Below are 20,509 nucleotides of genomic sequence, written 5' to 3'. Positions count from 1 at the left end.
TGGTCCATCTCCCATCCAATGCAATTCCAGACCTGTAATGACTCGAAAAGGACTAGGAAGACTTGATAAAGACTTGAAAACCAATTGAAACGCGTATATACAAGATGTATAAAACACCATATATCACCTATCAAAGACAAGTTTTCTCAGATTTCAGGCAGCACAATTTGTCTCCCAGATGGAACAGCTTCAACACCCTAACCACAGCCTCATCTCATTCCCCAAACATCCTTCAATATCCCACCTTCAGGTAACACTAATCACCCTTATTTTATTTCTGCGGGAATGAAGAATGGCCTTACTTTAATACATGATGCTTGGATAATTGATACGGGTGCTAGCTGTCATGTTTGTGCTGATTTAACTTTGTTTCATAACACTAAAAACATAACTGACATGATTGTGACTCTTCCTGATGGTTCTGAAATTCTCGTAACTGTCTCTTGCACGGTAGTTCTATCACCAAAGCTAACACTTGTTGACGTCTTATACATTCCTCAGTTCAAATTCAATCTTCTCAGTATTAGTGCACTAACAAAAGATAGCACAATCTATGGGTTTTTTTCATCTAAATCATGCTACATTTTTCCTGATAACCCATTTCCTATTCAGGAGCATATTCAGGACTACATGATTGGGAAGGGTAACATTTACCAGAATCTATATGTCCTGGATCATCACATTTCTGAAAGCGTCTCTTCTACAAATCACTTTGAATCTCACTCGGTTTTACAAAATTCACTTGACATTTGGCATCAAAGACTCGGTCATCCATCTTTCAATAAAATTCAAATTCTTTCTAAGCTCCTTCATTTGTCTACTTGTAAAATTGATCATCACAGTCAGTATCATGTATGTCCTTTAACTAAGCAAAAACGCATGTCTTTTCCTTCTAATCCTCATATTTCACAATCACCTTTTGATTTGATCCATCTTGATGTTTGGGGTCCTTTTCAGACTCCAACTCATGAAGGATACAAATATTTTTTCACAATAGTAGATGATTGTACAAGACTGACTTGGATTTACTTGCTTAAAAATAAAAGTTCTGTGACTACTGTTTTTCCTGAGTTTTTACGTTTCATTCAAACTCAATATAAGTGCAATATTAAAGCAATTAGAACAAACAATGCACCTGAACTCGCTTTCACAGATCTTTTAAAAGCTAATGGCATTGAATATTATTTTTCTTGTCCATATACTCCTCAACAAAACTCAGTTGTAGAACGAAAACATCAACACATTTTGAATGTAACTAGAGCACATCTTTTTCAATCTAAAGTCCCTTTGCTATATTGGGGAGAATGCATACAAACAGCTATCTACTTGATAAATAGAACACCTTCTCCACTGTTACAAAACAAGTCGCCATATGAACTTCGAACTACAAAGATTCCTTCTTATGATCATCTTCGTGTTTTTGGCTGCTTGTGTTATTCATCTACTCTTCAGAAAGATCGAAATAAGTTCACTCCTCGTGCTAATCCAGGTGTCTTTCTAGGATATCCACACGGCTACAAAGGTTACAGAATTTTAGATACCACGACTAACAAAATCATAATTTCCCGTAATGTTGTGTTTCATGAAACAATCTTTCCTTATGCCACTGATCCTCATTCTCTAGATTTAGAAAAATCACTGTTTGATTAGGATGTTCTTCCAATGCATGTTCCAGATTCTTCTTTTCCTGCTTTCTTTGATTTAGGCACCGACGTTCCTTCCTCTGTTTTTGTTGATGAATCTACAACGTTTCCTGATCCTAGTCATATGTCTTCTACTTCATCTTCAGCTCCTCATACTTCTTATGTTCCTAATAACGCTGATACTTTCATCATACCATCTAACACATCAAACATTTATCATCCTTCTAGTGCTAACATTCCTATTATAAATTTTTCTTTGCCTAGTACATCTTCTGATATTGAAACAAGGTCAAAGAGGCAGACAAAAGCACCCGCATATCTTGATAAGTATCATTGTTATCTTTTAGATCATTCTTCTAATTCCCTTACCCATTCCACACATACAACCTCGTACCCCATATCATCTTTCTTATGCTATGAAAAGTTTGATCCTTAACCCAAAAACTTTATCCTTTCGATCACTACCCATAAACTACCCAAAACATATGCTGAGGCTGTTCTGTCTGATGAGTTCAAGCTTGCTATGAAGTCTGAAATGGGTTCTCTAGAAGATATTAGTACTTGGACGGTGCGTGAATTGCCTCCCGGGAAGCATCCTGTTGGTTGTAAATGGATTCATACGATCAAGTATAATCTAGATGGCACGATTGAGCGCCATAAATCACGCCTTGTTGCGAAAGGCTATACACAACTTTAAGGGCTCGACTACTTGGATACCTTCTCTCCCGTGGCTAAGATTGGAACTCTCCGTTTACTTCTAAGCTTAGATGCTTCCAAAGACGGGTCCATTACACAACTGGACATCAGCAATGCTTTTCTCAATGGCGATTTGGATGAGGAGATTTATATGCGCTTAACTCAAGGGTATGAAGAGATCACTGGCAAGAAGGTTCCTCCTAATTCAGTATGCAAGCTTCACAAGTCTTTATATGAACTTAAACAGGCGTCTCGACAATGGAACCAGAAGCTCTCTAGTGTGATTCTTGGTGATGGTTTTACTAGGACACACTCAGATCACTCATTGTTCATCAAATATGTTGACAATGTGTTCTTGGCAGTGCTTGTCTATGTCGATGACATCCTCATTGTTGCGAATAATGACGCTGCCAGTGTGAGGTTTAAAGAAGTCTTGCAGTCTGCCTTTAAGCTCTGTGATCTTAGACCGGCTAAATACTTCTTGGGATTTGAGATTGCTCGGAATAAGACTGGAATATCTCTGAATCAGCGCAAGTACACACTTGAATTACTTGAAGAAGGGGGTTATTTGGGATGTAAACCTCTCTCTGTTCCTATGGAACCAAACTTGAAGATGTATGTTACATATGGAACTGTTCTTCCTGATGCAGTTGTCTATAGGAGACTTGTGGGTTGCCTTCTATACTTGACACATACGCGTCCTGACATCACGTATGCAGTCCACAAACTGAGTCAATACATGTCTGTCCCTACTGATACTCATCTGCAAGCGGCATATAGAGTACTTCGTTACTTGAAGAATGATCCAGGCCAAGGTCTGTTTTACTCTGCGAACTCGGCACTGAAGCTTACTTCTTACTATGACGCTGACTGGGCTGCTTGTCCTGACTCACGGTAGTCTATCACCAGGTACTGTGTCTTTCTTGGTGACTCTTTGATCTCGTGGCGGTCTAAGAAGCAACAGACAGTATCTCGGAGTAGTTCTGAAGCTGAATACATAGCTATGGCCGACACAACTTGTGAGCTTATATGGCTATCTACGATCTTGACTGAGATTCATTGTCCTCCTTCAGTCCCTGCTACTCTTTTTTTGTGATAATCAATCTGCTCTTTACATTGCTTCCAACCCAGTGTATCATGAGCGTACGAATCACGTTGAGATTGATTGCCATGTGGTACGTGAGAAGCTACAGAGCGGGTTCTTGAAGACTCTACATGTTTAGTCTGCACTTCAACTTGCTGATATTTTGACAAAAGCTGTTCAACCGACTCTATTCAAATCATTGCTTGGCAAGATTGGAATACACAGCTTGTGTCTTCCATCTTGAGGGGAGGGTATTAGAGTGTATCAGATTAGAAGATTGATTGAACCGGTGGTTTAATGTATAAACCTGTAGAATAGTGAGTATAAATACATGAACTGTATGTAGAAAACATGTTAGTTGGATAATACAAAAGACTTTTCTCTGTAACAAACTTTCTCTTGACTCCGTGAGCTCGATCTCTAATAGAAAAAATACACAAGTAGACAAAATCTTACAATGAGATCTTCCAATATATTAATAGAGAAGTCACTTTATTCATTTATGCTGACGTGTCGCTCATAGAAAAACTCTCCAATTAATTATTATAATTTGATTGGTTGATGGTTTTTCATTTTTCATTTATTTAATTAAAGTTTTTAAAAGAAAACTATTCATAGAATTACCTAAATTAATCTATGTTTCCAACCATACAATTAAGCATCTTAAATATAAATAAATTAACATAATTTGCTTATAGAAATATTTAAATATCTAGATTACATTATATAAATTGATAAGATACATATAAATACATATGATTCTATAGAAACAATTATAAAAACGATTTTTATTATGTTTATATTAGTAGTGAATAAAATAAATCATAGATTTTACAAAACTAATTAATCTAAACTTAATAATATTAATTAAATTCACTCATTCACTATATATAGTATAAAAATATTTCAAATGAATGCAAAATAGTCAAATATATAATTCTAAAAAATTCCAATCATTTTCCAATGAAAATGTGATATCAGATATGTGTTATCATTTTTTGAAATGATTAAAATAATTTTATATTTTAAAAAATAAAAATTATATGGTAAGTTATTTAAAGGTATATTAATCAAGAAAAAGTTTATTTAATTCATCTATTAATATAAACAGATGAATTAACATTATTAAATGGTAAGTCATTTAAAATTATATTATTTGGTAATTCATTTAATTTATTATATGGTAAGTCATTTAATTATATTAATCAAAGTATTTTTCACTGGATTTTTTTAGAGTTAATACTCTATTAATATAATTCATATAGTTTGGATTATAGTAAAATTAGCATGCTTATTTTTAATAGGAAAAAAAGCAGACATAAATAAAAGAACAAGATGGAAGAATAATAAAATATGTTTGTTGCGTTCTTGGTATTTTTATATTCTTATGTATTTAATATTTATTTGTTTGTCGAGAGGTACATGTACTTTTTCATGTTACTATAAATGTGAACTAATTAGTTTTATGTGTTTTTAAAATGTTAAGATAAATTTAGTAAGGAAGTTCAATAAAAATGACAATCTCTACAATTGTTAAAGTCAAAGATGAAAAATATAATGTAAATTGAAAGGAAGAAAAAATTATTTAAAAATTAATGAGATGTATTTTTTACCCTATAATAAATTTCTAAAATGTATGATAATAAAATTTTAAAAAACATATATACAAATAAAAACATTCTATTTCATATAATATTGGATCTCACATTAATATTAAGTATATATGCCTAAAAATACGACATTTGGTTATTTAAAAATTGAAATATTTTTTTTTCTTATTAGTTAATCAGATTTAATTATTATAGGTATGTTTTAATTTAATTTTAAGTAAATTAAAACAATAATTTTAAAAGATACGTAAACTATGATTAGTTTTAATTAAAACCATTTGGTTGAATGAGTTAGTGTTTGATAAAATAGTGTGATGATTAGAGATAATTTAAGGAAGAATTTGTTAGCTTAACTCATTTGAGTTTTATGTTAAACACTAAATTGAAAAAAAAAAAATAAGTGAGAAAGTGTGATTTGAAACAAATTATGAGAAAAATTGCTTAAACTACCATTTTCCTAATACATATTTTTATGTTAACCTTGACCAAATTTATCCTTATTTTTAAAGAGATAAATCCTACTATGAATTAATTGAGAAGCTACTTAATTGACTTTTGATTATGTGTCTTTAATAGGTTAATTTTTAAAAATAGTTATAATTTTATTGGTTGTTAACATTTATTAGTTATTATTTTAATCTGATCTAAAAATAAAAGGCAACTCTAGAACTAATTAATTCAAATTACCAAAGAACACAAATGATATTACAAATAATGATTTATGGTAACTAATTGTAGAATTATGGAAAGAATATATATGTTTTATCAATTTCTTTATTTTTTATCAATTAGTTATATATAATTAAATAAAATACTTTAGCATTTTTTTATAGAAATAAATTTAATGGTTGTATATTATTATATAAAGGAATTATATTTATAGGTAAGGAATTATTATAAATTTTGATAGTTTTAAAGCCCACACAAAATGGTTTACAAAAAGATCTTTCATGATAAAATCATTCGATCATTGTATTGGTCATATTGGAGTCACAGAAGAAAAAACACTCTTTTTTTTCTCTTAAGAGCTAGAGCATTTTTGGTTTTTCATGTGTTAAACTAAAATATATAGTAATGCTACAACCAATTATCTGAATTAATTATAATATTCTTTTCTGTAAGAGAAAGATTTTTAATGACTAAAGTTTATGTTTTTGAACTATTTTAAATCTCATATATCTTCTAAAAATATATATTGAAATTTTTGATTATTCAAATATTAGAAATTAAAAATTAAAATTTTAAATTTTAAATTTTTATTTAAAAATTCACAGTGTAAAGATAATATTTTTTTTATATAATATAACTATCCGCAAAATTGCGGGTAAACACCTAGTAAAATATTAAAATCTTTAACAAAAATGATATACATCATGCATGTCATTCACCAAATCATCTCGCTATGGAATGTTGATTCTCAAATGAGAGATGCTTACTATTTATTAGTCTGGAACAAACAAAAATCAGGGTTTATAAAGTTAAAAAAGTTGAACTTTGCCGTTGGAATTTCGACAGAAATTTCGACCTTAAGACTATCTTATTTGTCGATACTATAAATCTATTACGCATCTCATGCAATTAAAACAATACACTATCCTATATTTTTGGAGTTAAGATTATAACCCTCCAAGGCCGTCTAATAGCAAGTGCAAGTATAGCGGTCGAACAGGACCCCAAATATAAAAATTAAAATCTTAAGAGTTTTTTTAAAATATATAGATAAATTATGGTAAGAAACTTTAAAATTTTAGATACAATGTTCTAAATTTAGAGTTTATAATTAAAAAAATCAAATGAAGTTATTAAATTTTAAAATTACTTGATAAAATCGTTAAATGTACAATTTTTTTTTTTTGAACAGAGTCTAAAATTAATTTGAGACGGCCCTAAACCCTCTGTGACAAAAAAAAAGATTATAACCCTAAGACCCCAAAAAGTGCTCTCTATATAGATACACAAACTAATTAAATCAATGATTGTGGAGAATCGGTTCAAATAATGATCCGAGGGAAGATCTCTTTAGTATGCACAAACAATAAGAATAAGCAAGAAATGTAGTCAAAAGAAGTCGAATATCTCTTGTCTATAAAAAAAAGCATAATCCTTATATAAGTTCCCATCATTGGAATTTGGCTCATAGAGAACAAAAATCTTTTCTCTAATGATTTGATTTGATGTCTCATATTCCCTCCAGTGTCGTGCGAAGGCTATTAGGGGCCTAGGGCAAAAATAATTTATTTTATATCAAATATGCGTATTAATTATTTTTAATATGAACCAGAAAATAAATTGTTTTCTTATCTTATATTTTAAAATTATTTTTAAGAAAAATTAATCTTATGAAAATTAATGGCAAAAATTATATTTTGGTTGCAACCGAAAATTGTATATACAAACTCAAATTATATGCAGGAAAATGTTTTTAACATTCAAAATAAAAAATATACAGTGAAATTAATATTCACAACAACTAAGCAGAAAGGATCATATTATTGAAAAGTATTAAGAGATAATTATAGTTTTTATCATATTATCATATATTGATTATATGATTTATGAATATGGAAGCCCCAAAATGTACTAATGTGAGAGGGAGCCTGGGACTAATGCCCCAAAATTGATAAGGTGAGCACCGCTCTGACTCCCTCTTTTAACTTTTCCCGCTTTATATGCCTATAGTTCTTAAGAGGCTGTAATTACTAACGCATCGATGTATTACTTTTAAAAAAATAGACTGAGTTTTACTCCAATCCTATCCTATTTTTGAAATAATATCATCTTTTATTTTTGGGTTTATTTGTCTAATAGCCATATCTAGAAGGTAAATTAGGTGAATGACAATGATTTTGACATAATTTAAACTCAGACATTTATACCATAAATCATCCGGTTATGTCCTTTAGATTAACAGGTTTCAATTTGCAAGTACGAAAGCAGGTGATATCGTTCTTTTTGTGGTGTATTTACTAACATATCCACGTCACATATTTTTTAACCACATAAATGTATATCAAATATTCTATTCCATATCGACCAAATAGTATAGGATTATAACTCAACTCACAACCCTAAATACTAAACATTATCCCAACCACTATATAGTCAATCCTAAATCTCAGTCACTATACAATCTCTAAATACCCCAATCCCAACACATAAATACTAAATTTTAAATTTCAATCACTAAACATAAATTCAAATATAAATTATAACTACATTCGCAACCCCTTAATACTAAATATTACCCCAACCCCAAAATACTAAACCCCTCAATTCTAATCACTAAACTTTAATATCAAATATAAACCATAAACTTAAATATAAACCCAAAATCCAAATAAAATGGAACAAAATAAATAACATAGTACATATTAATGAAATCATGAAATGTCTATTATAACATGGAAGAAGTTAACGATGATCCCAACCAGATCTCTCATTTTCTAAATACTAAACCCTAAACTCTAATCACTAAACTCTTAATCAAATATAAACTCTAAACCCAAATATAAATCATAAACTCAAATAGAAGGGAACAAAATAAATGAAATAGTGCATATTGGTGAAATTATTAAATGTCTATGATTGTATGGAAGAAGTTAATGTTGACCCCAACCATATTTTTTCACCTTCTAAATACAAAACTCTAATCTTTAATCACTAAATCATAATCCAAGTATAAACAATAAACCTAAATTTTAAAATCTAAAAAATACATAATATTATGTAATATTAAATTATATTATGTAGTATTAAACTATATAATATAGATCATAGTATGATTTGTAGAGGCTTACAAACATGTACCGATAATGAGAACTTAAGAAAATTAAAAACATGTACCATCAAATGATTTCATTAATAATCTCATAGATCTGAGAAGAAACAGATTCATCTGGCCTACTGTAGTTACTCCTCATCATTACCTACAGAAAAAAACATCTATTAGAGTATGATTATCAATTATGTGACAATCATAATTCACATTAGCTTTAAACGGAAACAATTTCCATATTATATACTATACTATTAACATAATAATTACTATACTATGTCAACATATATATGTACTATTTAATTTATATACAACATAGTCACCACCACAATAAAATTTATATATTATGCAATAGACATATATACTACTTTATTTACCCATATATATTCTATATTTTATTTATAAATTTACATAAACAAAGTAATAGAGATTAACACATCGAGTCTATTCCATGTATATACGCATTTAACTATACCGTCCTTGCAAATGGAATATAAGTTACCAAAAGAAGTGAAAAAGAAAAGATGTGAACATGGGTAAAACACGATTTACTTTTTATCAGGTTCAGCCGGTTGAATGAAAAGGTAATATCGTATTAATACGTATATGTAACGGTGTGTATAGAACTGTTAGGAGAAATAGGTAGTCTGTGAATTAAGTTTTTTCGTTGCTATGGACCCCAATTTTCCCTTTATTTTATTATAGTTAACAAATAAAGTAAGATGGAAAAAAATTATTCCAAATTTTATTTTAGAATAAAAATTGGAAATGATATAATTTATCGTTTTGTAAGATTGGCGACATCAAAACGGAATTTTAATATATTGTATGCGAAAAGTTGCCAGTCTAAAATCTAGAATGAGTTCAGGTCCATGAAATTAACAGACCGTAACATGTTCCCGCATTCTTTTGCTTATTAGTATTTGTTAGGAAATTCACATTTAAAATAAGAAGATAATATATAAGATAAAAATACTAATATATGTGTTACAAAAAAGACTAATCTATGGTGATGATTGGTGAGAGGTGTACACAACTCTATTTCTCTCCACAGCCAAATTATCAAAGCAATTAAACTTTACTTTACATTTTAAAATTCACAGCCATAACTAACTTTTATTTCATTTTATTACTTTAGAGAGCAAGTTTTTCAGAGCACTACTTCGAATGCTCTGGATAATATCACTCGATCGTTCCTACAAAATGTTTCCCTTTCTTTCTTTCTTTTTGTTCAAAACGTTTTCATAATCTATGTAAATCTTACTTATGTTGATTATATATGATACTTAACAATTGTATTCATTTACTTAAAAGAAAATTTTCATAATTTTATAATAACTAATCAGTTCATAAAATGTTTAATCATAGTTAAATTAATCTAAATGTAGAAATAATATTTATCAATCATGTTTTTCTTTTAAAAAACTCACAACTAAAACGCTACATCATTAAATCTCACAGCTTAGCTTAAATTTCCTGCTTCTTTTTCGGCGGCCGCCGCCTCGTGCGGTCGCTGGATCCGCCTTTCGTCCTCTAGTGTGTCTATGTGTTTCTCTCAATCTCTTCTCTGTCCCCTTCGTTTTTCTGCAGTAGTGTCGTAGTGAATGAGTTTTTGCTTGAAGTTCAGTTCCGGTGTTGCTCTCTTCAGATCTGGAAGTTTCCGGCGTTTGGAGTTGCTTGAGGATGACCTCTCTCTCTGTCGTGTTCGTCCTCTATTCTTGTTGCAGACTCTGCGATTGGTTCTCTCTGTTCCAGCTGGTGCTTCGTGGGTCTCGCGATGGGTTGGGGTTCTAGGTTTCACCATTCGTGTAAGATTTGTGCTCTCTATTGGTTTGAGGTTCCTTTGTTGGTTCTCCGGGAGTTTCTGGCTCCTAGTGGAGAGATGGTTTTGTCGTTCGTTTCCGGTTCCTAATGGAGCTACGGTCTTTGTGTATTTGTTGACTTGCTCTATCTCCTGCGACTTTCTGATGGCAGGTTGGTTACATTTTCAGCGGCCACTGTTAGGTTATCATAAGCCATAATTAGTGAGAATTGTTCTTTTAGAGAAAGATCTCAAAATTTTGTGTTATTTTCAAGCCACTACTGTGGATAAAAAAGGAGCCAGTTTAAAAGATATGAGTTTGTGCTTTAACAATCTGGACCCTAATTTTGGATCTTCGATATCAAAGACAAATGGCACATAACTGTGTCATCTCCGTGATCTCATTTGTTCATGCTTCAGATGCTATCTTGTACATGTTGCATTGTTCATGCTTAATACTTAAAACATGACATGAATTTTTAGTTCATCGCTAATAGTGTCACAAGTAGTCACCGTTATCATGCGTATCTTGCGACATGTGGTCCTCAATGGCTTGACCTCACTATCTGAGAAGAGGCATCCAATGATGGCGTATAGTTACATGGATGTGGCGCTGTGGATATTATGTTCTCCATGCAGTTATCCTTCGCTTCTTCAGTCCACTGCGATTTGATATGACACCTAATGGTGTATTCTTTTTACTTTCTATATTATGTTTCTTGTTTTCCCTCAATCCTCTGTTTGTGAGGTGTGTGCGCTTCAGGGGGCTCATTTGTTAAACTATTTGTTATTGAATACAATCAGCGTTAAAAAAAAAAAAAGCTTAAATTTAACAGAAAAAAAATAAAGCTACAGACGTAACCTATACGTTCTCAAATTGGTTTTGAATTCAAAACTTATCTTTAATAAGTTCCATTCCCCTTCTATCGTTTATTTTTCCTCTCCTTTCGACCACCTCCCATCTACCTTAGCTATACCTAGATTTAGCTTTGAATAATACTAACCAAAACCAAAACAAAAACGCTTGTTAAATCAGATTATATCCACATATATGCGATAAATTATTGAAATTTATTAGTTTCGTATTGGTGGATTGAAATGAAGATTAGGTTCCATATCCAAAACTAGACACCACGTAATTCAGATTGTAATGCATACCTCAAAATAATTGTGAATTTAGATCTACGAAACCAGACACCATATAAGTATTCTCTTAAAAACGCTATAATGCCTAGAGTACAAAATCTACAATGAGACTATAGCTTTAACGTTTATTGAAACAAAGCTAAGACTAAGACATATCAATGCACCATAAAACTTGAACAAAAAGATTTCGTTTTCCATTAGAGCATATGTTCTCATAGCATTAAACCTTTCGAATAAGGATCTTCTCCTTACTATTTAGCATCACGAGGCTTATAAATTCTCACATTTTCCTTGCAACTCCTCAACAACTAAAACAACAACAAACCATAAAACCAGAAAAACGAGATCTTACAACATAAGAAGCTAAGAATATGCATCTACAGATGACGAGTATTGGTGAGGACCGGGTAATCTGCATCCTGGGGTTTACGGTTTAAGAACACACAAAGTGTGCGTATGCATATGTATGTGTGTTAGTAAAGCTTTTAGACCTCAGGATGCGGATTACCTCTTCCTTACAATACGAACACGGTTAGAGGATTACTCTTTTTTTCCAAAAAGCTATTTTTTCAGCTACAAGGTTAGACGATTACGTACCGAGAGGTTAGTTCTTTTCTTTTTAATATCGTTACTAGATATCAAGACGAGTATTCTTCAGATACACAAGACGTACGTGTAGTATCCATGTGTATTCGTAAGTCTATGTACATTTAAAGCTTGTGTACGTGCATATGGATGCACTATTATTATATACTACGTAAACTACCAATTTTTTTGTCTAATATATAACCAAAAAATTGACGAAATAAGTTTTTTTTTAGTTTTCAAAATTAGAACTACATGTTACTCGTCAACATTGAACTCTAAAACCATTTTTCTGGCATTAGATTTTTGCATGAGGTGATAAGAGTGTCATTAACAAGTGCAGATGCTAGTCCAACGTAGAATACTATTTAATTGCCGACCAAAAACTAGCATAAAATTTTAGATAAAAATATTATAGATTTTGTCCGTAGCATGCATATACCACCATAGCCATGGATGTACTTGCATAACTACCATATTGCCTTTTTCAACGATTCTTATAATTCAAAATAATATCAGCTGTCGTAATTTGAAATTCTTCTTGTGAGATTAGATCACTCAATTCAAACATTATAAATTCTTCTTAATACTAACTCATCTTTATTCAATAGTAATAGATATGTGAATTCAAGTTTAAATCAATTCCCAAGTATTATTGCAATTATGTAATTTTAGGGTGGTTATATGGGGTATATAGCCTATAGGGTGTAAATCTGATCTCCAAAGCTAATATGAGATATATATCCCTGTTTGAAATTAACACAAATATAACTTGGATATATCATAATCTTACTCAGGAAAAACTCAGAATGTTATATAATTGAGCTAAACCCAAACAAAAACGATTAAATAATAACTAGCCCGTACTAGTTGGAACAAAAGGGTGACTGGCGTCATAATAATAAACGCTTTTTAACTAAGAAAAGTTCAATTAGTGACTCATTGCACGAATGCTTGACAGTAACGGTTAGTTAATTTAAATAACAACAGAGTTGTCTGATCAGTTAGTCTAGAACACGACTCGTGTGCCCTTTGAATTAGTGGTATATAGTTGATATATTTATACAAACATGTAACTCTACTTAACTAATATATTTTTATTTTGGCTAACTTATAAAACTATACGCAAATAAAAAAAATGAACATATATATAGAAACACAGCATATACTTATCTATTGCTCAAGGGTCGTTCATTGCATGCCTTCAGAAAAAAAATGTTTGGACTTGTGATTTGACATTCAATTAAGTGACTCATTACAGAAAGCATATATTTACGATCAATACCCACTGTAAACCTTGTTCTTGTGAAAAGGTTAATCATTAGTACAAAATGAACGTAATTAATTCAAAATATTTCGTGACAGTCGTAAAATCATAGTATTTTTTGTCTCAACTTGTAGCTTTTATCGAGAAACAAAAATCAATTATGTGAATACTTTAATTAATTGTGCAACTGTTTTATATCAATTCACTCTTCATATAAAGTCCAATTCTGGACCAATTGTTGTTTTTATCTTTTGTAACACAGGTCCAATTGTTGTTTACTTCAGGAAATCACATATTAAAAAATGCTAATATGTAACAAAACAACACTAGTGTTGTGTATTAAACTACTAATTGTGCAAAGACAAATAGAAAACGCCAAACTGCTTGGTTGGACCATTTGTTTTGTCAACTGCGTATCTGTTATTTTGTTAAGAAAACTTAGAGTAACTAAATTAAGCAATAATAAAGCTTTCGTTACATTAAATAAAGGGTTAATATTGAGTAATATATAATCCGACTATGCATTCTACATTAAAGTTTTGTGTCGTTTTGCTAATTAAATTTGAAAGGCTGCTGATCTTTGTAATTGTGATATAAGTGGTTAACATTGAGTAATATATACATCCGACTATGCATTGGACATTTTACTTTAGCAACCAGATTCACCTAATCCCATCTTACAAAATACACGAAATTATAAGTCTTCCTAATAGTTTCATCCTTCCATCTTCGAAGGGGTAAAAAGGATCTTCGAGGCTGCGGAAACTACCTTCCATCTTCCTAATAGTTTCATCCTTCTCTTGTTTCATTAAGCTTATGAATCATAAGTTTTTTTCATTGTAAGTTAATGCTTGGTTGAATATGAGGCATGTCTCATCATACTCTTTCAAACTTATGATTGTTTCAACCATACATTGTATGTTTTTAGTATTTTAATTTAAAAGCTTTTTTTACAAAAAAAAACACGAAATTATATATACTGGTATACATATCCTGAGTCCACATATTTTACATGAAACCATATTGGAAAAAATGCTGTATGGAGGCCATTCGACTCTTTTAGCCGAGATAGAAATGTATATGCGTTCTCAGAATACATGTATATTATTTTTTATAACAAAAAATTCATGTATATTGTAAAATTAAACAGAAATACCAAAGACTAATCTTAGAAATCAAACTGAGTTTATATATAATCGGTTTACAAAAATGCTCTCTAACAACAACCACGCACTTGTGGCAAAAACCACACTTAAAATTTATGTTAGTGAGTTTTATATATGTTACATATCTTGATATGTATATTTATGTTAGTGAGTTTTATATATGTTACATATCTTGATATTCTCTATAAGTAAACTGAATTATTAATATATATATATATATATATATATATATATATATATATAAGAGGTTTCATGTTGGCGCGAAATACCCCATATCTTAGAAAAACATATATTTAAACATCTATATATCATTTATAAAAGTATTTTCTTGCATAAATAATTCAACCTATATTAGTATTGACGAAAGAATAATTGTAGAGAGTAGAGACTGAAGTGTTTTGAGTCATACCAAAAGTTGTTAGATTTGAACATTTTCTTTTCGGAGTGTTAGTTGAGATAATATTTTGCAACAAGTGTTTCTATTTTATTCTATCCCATGAATTTATATGTGCAAATAAATAATATCTTAATTATCAACGAATAAATTATTCACGTAACGACATAGAAACTAGTTGTTTTCACCTTTCTTGATTTGTCCTCTTGGAACGGTAAGCATTGATTAGTTAATTAATTTTTTGCCAAGAAGTTCGAGTTGACCAATTTCATATCACTCTTCTCGTCTGTTCTTTCTTTCTCTCGATGCTAAACTTTCACCTTTTTCATATTTCTGTTTATTCTGCGGAAGAGATCCATATATTCTATGGAAAACTTCAAAAACCCTAAAAACGTGGATGATAATTCCGATCGCATACCAAGAAACAGTCATCAAAGCGTTGATAATTCTATGTCAAGATCTTACATATGCAGTTTCTGCGTAAGGGGCTTCTCGAATGCTCAAGCACTAGGAGGTCATATGAACATCCACAGAAGAGACAGAGCAAATCTCAGACAAAAACTTATGGAAGATAACAAGGATGATGTTGTCGGCGAGAGTGATTCATCAGACGTTGTCTCTCTAAACCTTAATGAAAAGCAAGAACAAGACGCTTTGGTATGTGAAGATGATGATCGAGATCAAGATGTGGAAAAGGACATAACTCCTGGTCAGAAATTAGGGTTTTGGGTTCAAGAAAGCAAGCTTGATACTAATGATGAAGGAAAAGTCATGGAGGTTGGCATAGATGGTTCGAGTTCGAGTACTCATCATCTCGAGATTGAAGGATTGGATCTTGAGCTCCGGTTAGGCCAACGCACCGTGGAGAAGAAGACAACATAATCTCTCAATGAGCATGATATATTGATGCCAGTGACTATTTGTTTATATCAAAAAAATCTGGAAACATCAAACTCTTGAATCCATCTATTACAAATGGATTCGTGGAACAATTTGTATTGAAGGTATGCATGTATATATATTATTGCTAATACTATCCTTGTTGTGTGCTTTCCCTGCTTTGGTTAATTTCACTAACTTTTGTAAATGATGTCTACACGTCCAAACAAGCATATACATGAAATAAAGATTTTGAGTTTGCTTAATGATTGTTATTGAAAAACAAATAACTTTAGGTTTCAATTTTTTTTTATCTCTTCATATTAATGGTAGAGATCATTCTGATAGTGAATTTGAATCACATTCTAACAATACATGTATATGAAGTTAGGAACTAAACTAACTTTACATTCCGTTTATGAGTATAACCCAAAAGAAAATAAAACCTAACACAAGTCAAAACTTTATGAAACGTAAGTTGATAAAGTCATTTGAAGTATCGAGATTATGTAGAGGTAAATGGAGTAAAACTATATGAACTGTAAATTAATAAAGTCATTTGAATTATTGAGATTGTATATGTAGAGACGACTAGAGATTAAGGCTCATATCCCATTAATCTTTACATAATCTCAATACCCTTTTTTGAGATAATAATGTTTTTCTAGCCATTAATTTTTCAGAACATAATTATCAGATCCAAGAGCACAAGCCACTTTTGACCAGATTATAAGAATGTATTGATCAATTCTAAATTTTTTTATTAGTTAGATTTAATTGTTATGATACCATGCTTTATGATAGCAATTTGATCCAAATATCTAATATATTAGTTATGTCTCATCGAAACTTTCAATGTAAAAAAATATATTCTTACACATAGTCCTTAGAGATTAAGACCCAAAATTTATTAATCTCCACATAGTCTCCATAATATGCTTGATAACATGTATACCAGGCTACCAGCAACTTAAATTTTATACGAAGCTGACTCAACTAGCCATTTGCCGATTTGCGACGGTGATGACTGTGAAAAAGCTATTGGATACACATAGCTATGATCATAAAAGAGCACGAGACCATCGCCATCGAGCGAGTTCAATTTGAAGGAGCATGCATGAATCATGATGGTGACGCCATCAATGACTAAGACCATGATTATCCCTAGGATTTCTTAGTTTAAAAAAAAAAAAAAAAAAAATTAAAAGGCAAACCAATCGCGGGCCGCCACGAGTCAGTGGAGCCCGCGAACAGTGTAAGAAACTCACTAAAATCGGTTCTTAAATAGTAGTTTTTATAACCGATCCTTAAGGATTTTGTGGGGGATCCACGCACTAAGAAATCCACTAAGGACCCCGGATAATGCTCTAAGACCATCATTAACGCTGAAACCCCACATGGGGTTTTTTATTTTTTTTTATTTGTTTTGTCTGAGTAAAAAAAAAAAAAAAATTAAAGACCACCCAATTGCGGGCCGCCACGTGTCAGTGGAGCCCGCAAACAGTCCAAAAACCCACCTAACATCGATCCTTATTTCGGCTTTTTTGTGACCGTTTTTCCCTTTTTTCTGGCCCCCCCCAACCTAAAAACCACACTAAAAACCCCAACCCCCTCCCCGATAATCCTGCTCTAAGCACCTTAGTTTATGCTAAACCAATAATTATAACGGTGAGAACCAACAAGACGACCACTTTAATCGAACCGGTTCGGTTTATGTTTAAACTTAATTTCGATTCGGAGCCGGTTTGATCATGTTAAAAATTGAACAAGTGCCAACGCAGGTCCAGCACACGATCCCAAAAAAAATCCTCTGCATCGTCTCCATAGCTGTTCTTCCATTATTGACGAATCTCTTTCCTTCTTAATAAACACACACCCCCTTTAGATTCCCACCTCTCTCTCTCTCTCTCTCTCTCTCTCTCTCTCTCTCTCGATTTGTTCATCGCCGGAGCTCGTGGTCCGCGGCGGAGAGATGGCTCCTAACGATCCTAAAAATGGCGGCGGCGGCGGAGGGAGTGGTTTCTTCGCGTCTCTCGCTTCCTCGATCTCCAGTTTGGGATCCGCCATGACCAAATCAGTTAACGGGTAAGGCTTTTGAGATCCCCCTTTTATATATCAATGTTGTGATTTGGTGTATCCTCTGTTTCAGATCTTCGTATAAAGTCGATAACTTTATTTTTTGTATTGGAATTGATTTTTAGATGAGAGCTCAATTCACATTTTGGGTTTGCTTAAAGTTTGAGTCTTTGTCGGAATAGGCTTAATGGGTTTTGATTTTGATTTCTCAGTTTGGTTGGCTATGAGGGACTTGAAGTTATTAACCCTGAAGGGAGCACAGAGGATGCAGCTGAGGAAGCTAACAGAGGAAGATGGAAGCAAGAGGATAGAGATGGTTATTGGAAGATGATGCAGAAGTACATAGGGTCTGATGTCACATCGATGGTGACGCTTCCCGTTATTATTTTTGAACCAATGACAATGCTTCAGAAAATGGCTGAGGTTTGTGTTCATTACAACAGCATCTCGTGTTTTTTTTTACTTGTCTGATGGTTTTTGGAATTTTTGATGATATGTGCTCTGTTTCTGAACAGTTGATGGAGTACTCGCATCTACTAGACATGGCAGATGAAACAGAGGATCCTTATATGCGCATGGTGTATGCCTGTAAGCACTTCTCTTCCCTTCCTTCTTGTAGTTTATGTGTTCATGTGTGGCTGAATCGTGTAACCTTTAACAGCATCATGGGCTATATCTGTGTACTTCGCTTTCCAACGTACGTGGAAACCGTTTAATCCAATCCTTGGTGAGACTTATGAGATGGCTAATTACAATGGTGTCAACTTCATATCCGAACAGGTCACAGCCATTTCTTTTTAGAACTCACATTAGCGCTTTAGCTTCCAGATTGTTGACACCAATATTCTTGTTTCACAGGTCAGCCATCACCCGCCGATGAGTGCAGGTCATGCTGAAAACGAGCATTTCACTTATGATTGTACTTCGAAACTTAAAACAAAGTTTCTCGGCAATTCCATTGACGTTTACCCAGTAGGAAGGTGATTCCGCAAAACAAAACCGCAGCATAGGCTGCTGAATTAACATTCTTTATCCTGAACCTTAAATGTGATGATTCTTTGGGGCAGGACACGTGTGACACTCAAAAGAGACGGAGTGGTTCTTGACTTGGTACCTCCACTGACCAAAGTTCACAACCTAATCTTTGGACGAACTTGGGTTGATTCTCCTGGGGAAATGATCATGACCAACATGACCACTGGTGACAAAGTTGTGCTTTACTTTCAACCATGTGGTTGGTTCGGGTCAGTTAACCTTCAATGCAACCTCATCTTCCTTTATTTTTTCCTTTCCATAATAAGTTTTAAGACATTTGCATTCACGGTCTGAACAGATCTGGTCGATATGAAGTGGACGGATACGTCTATAACGCCAATGAGGAGCCCAAGATACTAATGACTGGTAAATGGAACGAGTCCATGAGCTATCAGCAGTGTGATGGTGAAGGTGAACCTCTCCCGGGCACTGAACTAAAGGAGGTTGGTGACTTCTCTCTTTGTGTCATTAACTCTATTCTCATTTTGATGACAATTCTAATGCTATCTTATGTGTTCATAGGTCTGGAAACTCGCTGATGCTCCAAAGGATGACAAGTACCAATACACACACTTTGCTCACAAGATCAATAGCTTCGACACTGCTCCAAAGAAGCTCTTGCCGTCTGATTCACGGTTACGCCCTGATAGATACGCACTAGAGATGGGCGACATGTCCAAATCTGGCAATGAGAAGAGCAGGTATGGTTACAAAAGCTTATCCTTTAGGATCTGAAGTTAAAAGTAAAGCTAATACTCATCCTCTCGTCTTGTTACACAGCATGGAAGAGAGACAGAGAGCTGAAAAGAGAACCCGTGAAGAGAAAGGCCGAAGCTTTACTCCCAAGTGGTTTGATATAACAGAGGAAGTCACTCCTACACCATGGGGTGATCTCGAAGTTTACCAGTTCAACGGAAAGTACTTAGAACACCGGGAAGCTGCTGATAAATCTGAAGATAACACCGACCCTAAGTCAATCCCATTCAACCCATGGCAATTCCAAGACATGTCGACTTAAGTGTACTGCTCCAAAAAAGACAAAAGAAGTTCAAAACTTTTGGTATCATGTGTTGTAATACTTATTCTCTAGTAGTTCCAGCAAACTCTTGCTTTCTCTAGTTATAGTTTACAACTTCTATTGTTCTTTTTTCATTTTATTCAAATCAATCTTTCATCCTCACTGCCATAGTTATCTTTTCCTCCTTGAGGCTTAATCTCAGTCTCACCAAACCATCTTGGAGATCGAGCATTAGCACATTGGGCTTCAAGTACTAAAGCAAAACTCTTTTTCTCTCCACTACCTATGCTTGGAATGGGAGACGACATCGTTTAGAGTAACCGTTAGCATATTG

General features: G+C 32.7%; 2 protein-coding genes across 2 annotated transcripts; both read left to right on the top strand.

The window, feature by feature from the left end:
* The first annotated feature begins 15,046 nt into the window (after positions 1-15,046).
* LOC106427962 (transcriptional regulator TAC1) lies at positions 15,047-16,540 on the top strand. The gene has a single exon (XM_013868684.3). The coding sequence runs from the start codon at positions 15,534-15,536 to the stop codon at positions 16,047-16,049; it is 516 nt and encodes a 171-aa protein (XP_013724138.2). The 5' UTR covers positions 15,047-15,533; the 3' UTR covers positions 16,050-16,540.
* Positions 16,541-17,836: 1,296 nt separating this feature from the next.
* Positions 17,837-20,337, top strand: LOC106427960 (oxysterol-binding protein-related protein 3B). The gene is made up of 9 exons (XM_013868682.3): positions 17,837-18,131; positions 18,335-18,545; positions 18,638-18,710; positions 18,784-18,902; positions 18,981-19,102; positions 19,190-19,366; positions 19,456-19,600; positions 19,680-19,858; positions 19,938-20,337. The coding sequence occupies exons 1-9, from the start codon at positions 18,019-18,021 to the stop codon at positions 20,173-20,175; spliced, it is 1,377 nt and encodes a 458-aa protein (XP_013724136.2). The 5' UTR covers positions 17,837-18,018; the 3' UTR covers positions 20,176-20,337.
* Positions 20,338-20,509: the final 172 nt, after the last annotated feature.

This window comes from Brassica napus, chromosome C1, assembly GCF_020379485.1.
Source record: "Brassica napus cultivar Da-Ae chromosome C1, Da-Ae, whole genome shotgun sequence".
Lineage (NCBI taxonomy): Eukaryota > Viridiplantae > Streptophyta > Magnoliopsida > Brassicales > Brassicaceae > Brassica > Brassica napus.
This window is presented reverse-complemented; position numbering and strand designations above follow the sequence as displayed.